The sequence below is a fragment of the Zeus faber genome (assembly GCF_960531495.2).
Source record: "Zeus faber genome assembly, chromosome: 11".
Taxonomy (NCBI): domain Eukaryota; kingdom Metazoa; phylum Chordata; class Actinopteri; order Zeiformes; family Zeidae; genus Zeus; species Zeus faber.
In genome coordinates this window covers 15,375,811-15,384,485 of record NC_137205.1, presented here as the reverse complement: position 1 = coordinate 15,384,485, position 8,675 = coordinate 15,375,811, and the positions used below count along the sequence as shown (strand labels likewise).

General features: G+C 45.7%; 1 protein-coding gene across 1 annotated transcript; it reads right to left on the bottom strand.

Annotated features, from left to right (window-relative positions):
• Positions 1 to 16: 16 nt before the first annotated feature.
• On the bottom strand, positions 17 to 2,531 carry tmem98 (transmembrane protein 98; the record flags this gene model as incomplete). The annotated part of the gene is made up of 6 exons (XM_080009008.1): positions 17 to 255; positions 1,078 to 1,137; positions 1,259 to 1,374; positions 1,468 to 1,501; positions 1,676 to 1,807; positions 2,401 to 2,531. The coding sequence occupies 6 exons, from the start codon at positions 2,529 to 2,531 to the stop codon at positions 54 to 56; spliced, it is 675 nt and encodes a 224-aa protein (XP_079865134.1). The 3' UTR covers positions 17 to 53.
• Positions 2,532 to 8,675: the final 6,144 nt, after the last annotated feature.

The window sequence follows — 8,675 nt, the reverse complement described above, 5'->3', positions numbered from 1 at the left end:
TTCTGTGTGTGTGTGTGAGTGTGTGTGTGTGTGTGTGTGCGTGCGTGTACGCTCTAGATGGCTTGCTCTCTCTGCACGTCCGTGCCGGGGACGTATCGTTCGGGCTCGGACGCCATGGCGGCCTCGCGCAGAACCACCATGTGATCCTCGGCCGCGTGGAGCGACTGGTCGATCCAGTCCAGGCTGCCCGACATGTGACACGCGTTTCGGGTCACCAGCACCAGGTGGCTGACGGAGAGGAGCAGCGCAGTGGCCCTGAGGGAACAACCGGGAAGTAGTTGACTCGGCTTTTTAGGAGACGAGGGACAGTTCATATCGTGTCTCTCTTAAAAACAAAACAAAAAAAAACAACCCTCACAATCGAGACAAAATGAGTAGAAATAAAGACACAAACGCCCACAAAGAATCTAAGACGATCAACTGACAAAGCCATGACATCATCGCATCGAGGTTGGAAGTAGAACCTGGTTGTTTGGGGAAACCCGGATTAGTAACGTGAGGGAGCGTTGCTATGCTACGATACTGGTTCCGGTTAAGGGTTAGGGGGAGGGTTTCCGAACGTAGCTATGGTGATAAATCAATAAAGCAATATAGTAATAATCACACAATTCATCATTTTGGACTGAGATTAAAGGATAGGTTGCCCATTTGTCAACCCAGTTATTAAAATGTTGCTCGTTCAACCCTTTACTATTGAGAAACGTATCACTCTGCTGCAGCTTGTCACTGCGCTTAAATGCACACCCATGTGACTATAATGTGAGTTTCCCATTTTCAAAATGGAGACAATGTATTTTTCCACACTTGTCAACATCTGGTTGGACTGCATTTAATCACACAGTGCAGTGAGCAGTGAAAAGTTGCGGCAGATTGGTAAGTTTCTCGATAGGAAAGCGTCAAGCAAGGTTCTGCTATTAACAATACGACATAAATGATGGGAGCCGCTTTTATTTTTATTTTTACTGAGGCCCAGGTTGAAAAGAGCAAACCTATCCTCCGAAAACACACTCGTCACCCGTCATTCTCAAGCTGTGACGGGCAGTCAGCACCAAAGGTTTGTTTAAGCCGTGTGATTACCTTGCGTCCAGGAGGATGGGATCCAGAGGAGGGTACATAGACCTCACCACATCGTCCACCCTACGAGAGGGGACAAGGAGAATCCGGTTAGGACATAAATGTACGCCACCCCTGTGTTTTTTTTTTTTTTTTATTACATGAGAGGAAGGTGGCCCATAACGTACTATTACAGTATTATAACCTTGGGCTAATGCGTTTGGCCACGGTGATGATGTCGCTGAGGCTGGCTGGCGCTTTGACCTTTGCCCCCGAACCCATTGTCATGGCAACCAACTTTTCGGTCAGCGTGTGGCAGATCTGTGTGTGGACATCAGGGAGTAAAATGTAATTTCCGCTGTTGAGCCAAAGGAACGACGGATCAAGAGAGTGAGACGAGTGGGGAAGAATAACCTTTAAGATGGAGATACAGTGAGACACCAAACCGCTGTTGGGGGGGGGGGGGGAGACACAAAGTTAGTTATGATGTAAACTATCACACTGACATTTGCTTGGCTTGGAAACCATTAACCAGTCAATACCTATCAATATGGATCTGACATTCGACAACGACGGGGAAATGCACTCTATGATAAGGCGGCGGAGTCAGGGAGAGGCTTACGAGGCGTCCTCGATCCAGTCCTCGTTGTCCAAGATCGCCTCGATGTGAGGGTTGGTGATGACCACGTCGTCCAGCTCCAGCTCGGAGGGCTCACTCTGGGTCTCCATGGCGCCGATCAGATCGACAGTGGGCCTGGGGCCAAAAAAAAAGGGGGAAGGAGGTCGCACGTAGATGCCTGACCTTTAGGTCCTGGAGATCTGTCTGTAACAGCTGCGTAAGGGACATTATGTGCAGCTGCTAATTAACCCCCCATATGGCAGGGGTTTATTTTGCGGTAATGACCGGCTGGCTGCACATTATACTGTGAATTAACACGGTTAGTTACGAAATAAAATAATACATAAAAGAAGGAATAGTGATTTAAAATTATTCTATAACTAGTATGGCGAGCAGTATTATTAACGTGAGATTGTACTTTATGCGCATTCCCAACGCTCCCATTGTAGTTTCTACGTAACGCCACAAGATGTCGCCGCTCGCTAATGTTTGCATGAAGCTGGAGCGAATCGAGGGACGGGAATCCGGGCGGAGTAGTCATCACCCGTGACAGCGGCCGCTGTTAACAGACAGCGGTTATTATTCGGGAATAACTGACAGCTGCCTCTATCGACCAATCGGAATTGGGTATCCCACAGAGCTGCGTAACCACACCGTTACCAGTGAGGGGGAAGAGTGTTTCATGGGGAATATCCAGCTCCTGTCCCGTGGTGAACGGCGGTACTAACTTGGAGTCGAACGGGTGCAGCAGGTCGTGGGGGCGGCAGTACCGCTGTCTGCACACCACCACCAGAGCCACGAAGGAGGCCAGGAATATGGTGGCCAACACGCCGATGGCCACGATCACGACGGTCTCCATGGTGATGGCGGCGCTGAAAGGGGGTTGCATGCACGTTGGTGGGAGGCAGGCAGTTCAAGCAAGAGGCGGATGGACGTCCAGGCTCGCTTACGGACGGGCGCTCATCTATTCAAAAGGGAATAATTAGTGAAACTGTCAACGGGCATCAGATTTCGGTCCAGCATCTTCCTTTTCCATTGCAGCCTATCGACGGGGAACAATGCACTCCTTCACACACTCACTGGGGAATATGCCTCTTGAAACACCGTGGCACACCCACAATACACACGGAAAACTTTTCTGGAAGGTGACGCTGCAGACGTAACTTCTGCCATGCCCTTTCTTTCACCAGCAAACCAATTATTGGCCAATAATATTTATTTACATGATTAGTTCCAGGCATATAAAAAAAAACCCTGCTATTCATTTTCCACAATTTTACGACAGTTTGGTGTCATTTGTGCAAAACACGCATAAGCCAAAAGACAATGTGATAGCTGGATAAACCGCCATCCAAAAATCTGATCCGCTCCTCCGAACTTTGACCTCTTACCATCTGGTTGTTTTGAGTCCAGGTTGAAGTATTTTTTTCAATGACGTAGAGAGAGCACTTTCAGATGGTTTTTCCCCCACGGCGTGTTCGTTTCTGGATTTAAGATTAAGAGCGTGTGCCCTCTGCCCGGTCAAGTTACTCATTAACCAGCCCTGCCCTGCCTGCTCATACGGCGCACATTAGAAATGATCTTAGAGTCGGTGTATGTCTCACCTGTAACCAAGCACGCATGGAGGAGGTGCCATCATTAAAGGCTCTTTGTGCACAACCACCGCCTCCCACACAATCACAGCAGGGTGACGGTTGGAATGTGTGTAATTCTTTAATCAGCTTAGTCAAAGTTAGATATCTCACGTCCTTTCCCCCTGTTTCTATGCTTAAAAAAAAAAAAAAAAAAAGGCTTTCTGACTTTTTTTTTTTCTGTTTCCTCTTCCTTCTTTCTTTATTTCTTTCTTTCTTAATTTCTTTCTTTCTTTCTTTCTTTCTTTCTTTCTTTCTTTCTTTCTTTCTTTCTTTCTTTCTTTCTTTATCGGGGTGAGCTTGTGCAAAAATTGCAAGCCACGCCAGAAGTAATTTAAGTACGATTAAAAAAATTATAAGAAATAAAAAAAATAATTTTAATTAATTTAAACTACTACTACTACTACTACTACTACTAACAACGACAACAACAACAACAACAACAACAACAATAATAACAAGTCCAATAATACAAAAAAAAAAAAATCAAAGTCTAAAAGAAAAGAGGTCATTTCAGTAAACTCTTTCGATTTGGCGTTTATCAGCTATTTTCTCCCGGTCGGCTACGACATTCGGAGCCTTACACAGAAACATCACAAACTTCCCTGCAACAGGATCTCAGCAACATCTATAGACTTTTCAAAGGCAACTTGCAACAAAGCCCCAACGAGCAGGGCAAGGCGTGGATGCGCCGCGGATGCGCCGCCGAGACAGACACGGGAGAAACTTTACGAACACATCTGCGCGTCCACAAAAGCCGATAGAAGGGTTTTCAGTTTCTCAACTTTCCAAAGATTTTCAACGGCTACAAAACCAAGCACAAGGGTTTTTTTTTTGTTTTTTTTGTTTTGTTGAAGTTATCATGATAACTACGCCTATTCATTGTCCCTTTAATATTTCATCCCGGACAACCTCCGTTACCGAAAGAACACAATTCGCATATAAATACGTTTTCCCACTTACCTACACATGTTTTAGAGTATATCTTTCGAGGTCCTCGGGGTCTGACGTGGTGGAGGCGCGAACTAGACGGGGCTCGGCTCCCTCCAGGCGGAGATGGCGCGGAGCGCTCCGAGCGGGAGCGCGCAGAGCCCGTTACGTGAGCGGCGCGGCCGTCCCGGTGAGTGATGGTCCACTTCGACGCTGCGGTCCGCGGTGTCGTGGCATCCACCGGCTTGGGAACTTGGTGGGGAGCGGGGGAATAAAAAAAAATAATAATAACAATTAAATCATTCAAGCGTGTTCTGTTTGCTTGATCACTCTTGTGATACCACCGTATGAAGTCATCGTATCCCGCGTTTCTCACGAAGGGGGGGGGGGGGGGAGGTTACACGAGCCAGGCGGTAACGGTAGGTGGCGCAGTCAACCAGTTTAAAGTGGTAATCCACAAGGTCTTCTGCGTTGGATGGGTTGCACTGCAAGTCCCCTTCTCATGCCATGGGACACGCTGCACTCCTTTCAAAGTCATCGGATCGCTGCCCTGTTCACGCTACACGACTTTATGTCCTGTGGTCGGAAATCGTGCGGTCCCGTGGTTTCACACTACACGACCGATCGGGTCAGGGGGTCACGCGCCGAGTCGGGTCGCCAAACCAGGTTTTGTCGCAAAAACACGCGAGAACTGACGACGGAAATGACGATTATTTATTTGTTTTTATTCCATTTTTTTTTTAAAATTTGATTCTTGATCGCTGTAAAAAAACACACACACACACACACACAAATAAAAGCAGAATCTAAATAAGAAGTATATTAAAAACCCAGAGAAGAAAAGCAAAATATACCAGATGTGTTTCTGGCCGCTACTCCGTGCACTCCCCCCCTCACTCCGTGTCCGCTTTCATTGGCTGTAGCTCATTGCGTCACCCCCCCGACTCCATCCCCACGCGACCAGATATTAAACCTGCTTGAGATCTCGCCGGCGTCGGCCCGCGTTGTGATTTGCATCCGATCTGGGGCGAGTTGAAAATCAGCACAGAATCATGTTGTGTGAACTTGGCGTTATGGGGGAAAGCCGACCCTGCCACTACCAATGGGAACAGCGTTGCCTTGACAATGGCTTTTTCTTAAAAAGTGCCAGCTAAAAAAGTATCAAATATTGGAAGGATAAAGTAAAAAATTGACCGAAATTGCGGATTGCTGCTTTAAACACAAATGATTCAAAAGCTTTTGGACTATAGCAGGGGCTACCTAACGTTTTATGACAAATAAATAAATGCCTGGGAATATAAAACCATTTAACTTAATGGTTTAATAAAAACAAAAAACCTCAGCCTTGGAGGAGGAGGGATACCGATATCTCCCCTCCTGGCGTCGCCTCGCACCCCAACCACACTCCTGTGAGGCTTATCAGTCCTGTGATAACGCGGCATTCCTTCGGCATTCCGACACTTTTTAAGCCCCCCCCCGTTCTACGGACACTAGAAGCCGGTATTAAATGTGCTCTCTTACCACGGATAGAATTACCTAATCGATGCGATTAAACACTGATCGAAATACGGGATGAAGTGTGTTCCACCGTAGAGCCTTCAACGATGTGTTATTTTTCCCCGTTAACCCGTCAATCACAGCAAACAGATCGAACCGGATGCGTTCAGGGCCGTCCCTTCGAGGAGCCTCCTGACAGCGGCAGACGAAACAGATGGTGAGGAAACTGCACAGAAGGAAGGTGAATACTGTGATTTTGAATGACAGCAGCCCGTGCTTGGAACGCCTCTTGTAATTTATTGAGCCCGAGATATAGGGAGTCAAACCGCACACGTTGCATTTCCATACAGGCCTACACTTCCTCCCTCCGCCCCAAAGCTGCTAACCAACTCACGGACAGGGTGTCACCAGCAGCCTCCAGACAGAGTGTGTCCTTGGAGAAAGAACCAGGTGACTGCGAAGGAAGCGTCCGCTGTCTCATCCGCCACCGGGGGGGTGACGCATCAACCACGGAGCTCATTCATAACGTTGTACTTTGACCTTCTCACAAACTCCAGCGCACAAAAGTTGGGTTCATCAGCTCTATCCGTGGATCTTTTTTAAGCATGTTGAATAATTGAGTATGAGCAGGGTGATTCTAGCCAAAGGGTTTTTCTTTGTTTGTTTGTTTTTTTGGACTGTTTGTGGGTCTGAGGGATATGGAAGATTTTATCACAATAGGGGATTTTATACGATAACAATGTACTGTATATCACAATGTCTTCTTATCAAATCCTGGGGATTCATATATAAGAAGGAACATACTTATGAATCCAACTGAGGTAAATTACATTGAACTAAACGATCATTTAAAGTGTATCAGGTCAAAACTGTAATTTCCCATTAAAATCCTTCCTCATCATGAGGAGGGAGTTGGGTATTGGGTCATTATCATTATCACTATCACTCATTTGCACCGTAAATAACTACTGTGCATCACAATATGGAAATTTCTTCATTTAATGACGATACGATACCACTGTAAGAGAAACAACAATATTGAATTATTACCCAACCTATTCCTAAACCCACGTTTATAGCATAAACTTTTCATGTCAAAATCTCGCTGACTGCTTTGATTAAATGCAGTCCAATGGGGCAAACATTAAAATCTTTAAAAACTCTTCTCTATACTGTGTTAAACTGGGAAAAAAAAAAAAGCGGTGCCCTTTATCAGGTTTGTCAGGGTTTTATTGACTCTTTCCAGGGTTTTAGAGGTCTCCTTTTCACTTCCTCAAATCAGCTCTTTTGGTTGAATCCGCACTAGGAGACTAAAAACAGGATGTTGCACCTCTTCCTACCGGCAACCTACTGTAGCCAATGCTACGCTTTGGATGTACTGCAACAAAAACTAGTGACGTACTAAATCAAATGTCATGCTACATGTCAAAGAATATACTAAGACACATGGGACTATAATGTAAGCTTTCCAAAAAACAGAACTTTTTAAAGGCTTAAACGTTTGCCCCTTTGGACTGTATTAAAGCACAGCACATCAGTAAGTTTTCCATTCCAAAGCATTATGCTATGAAAAGTTATGAATAACGAGAAGCAGCATTTCAATAAGGCCTGGGTTTGAGAGATAGTGAATCTGCCCTTAAAGATATAGAGTGATGGTGTAAGCTTCATTCCCAGGTGACGCCGTTGTTTCCAAACAGCGGCGGCTCGGCATCTCCTTCTTATGCCTCTTATTTGCAAAATGTGTAACTGCTGCAGGGAATTGGTGCCAACAGGTGGAAGTTAATGACTCGTGCTTTTCTATTTTCAATTCCCATTATCCCAACTTGGGTATGCATCTCACAGCGGCGGCCAATTCATGGCTGAGTGGAGGGAATGTGTTTGTCCCAGTCATTGTGGGCCCACACCTACTCCCGCAAAAATGAAAACGCACTTTCATCACATGGCTGATATTATGTTACGTAACAATCATCTAAATTCCTGGAGTATGGCATCACGTTGCTATGGTGCGGCGTTGCCTTTTTACTGATTATTGAAAGAAATGAAGACGGCGAGTTTGTTTTGGTGGCCTTTCACGTGGGCGGGTGGAGGGAGGAGTGTGAGGCGTGGAGCCGCGTGGAGGGAGGGAGGGAGGGAGGAGTGTGAGGAGTGTAGCCGCGTGGAGGGAGTGAGGGAGGGAGGAGTGTGAGGCGTGGAGCCGCGTGGAGGCTTGTGTCTCCGCAGCAGATGGCCGAGGCTGGGGTTTCAGCCGGTTATGGATCCGGAGCAACATTCTCGTGATTTATCTACCCCGCTCTGTCTGTTGATCGCACACGCTGGGCGATATCTATCACTGTCAGCGCCTGACAATTGTTTGGTTTTGGAAACAGGTATTGTTGACAGAGTGGCGAACCATAGAAATGCCTTTCCCCGGCCTTGCCAGCGGGTGTGGTGGCCTGGTGTGAAATCAATCAACAATGGCACCTCGTTGCTGTGCGGTTTAAATTTTTTATGGTGATTGGAATTCTGAGCGAGTGGCCAGAAACAGCTTGATGTAATATTTGAAGCTTACAAATGGAAATGAAAACAAAGAAACAAATAAAAAATAACATAGAATAATGTTAATATTTAATAAAACACATAATGTTAATATAGTAATAATAATAAGAAATACAACATCATAATAATAATCATCGTTCGGGCAAACCACGAGTAATTTAGTTATTTGGTGAATTAGCGCCTTCTGCTGGTGGTTTGCTGACTCTATATAATACATTATACAGTATAGAATAATATTATCTTCTTAGATATGTTTTGCACTCACAATGGTTTCCAGCATAAGAAATGACAATCAAGAAGGTAAAGGGAAAATTATTTTATTGAGGCAGGTCTGATTTTATCCCCCCACCTTAACCTTCCTCACAGTTGATCTCCCAGTTATCACGTACAGGTGAGGGGTTAAGTTCTGC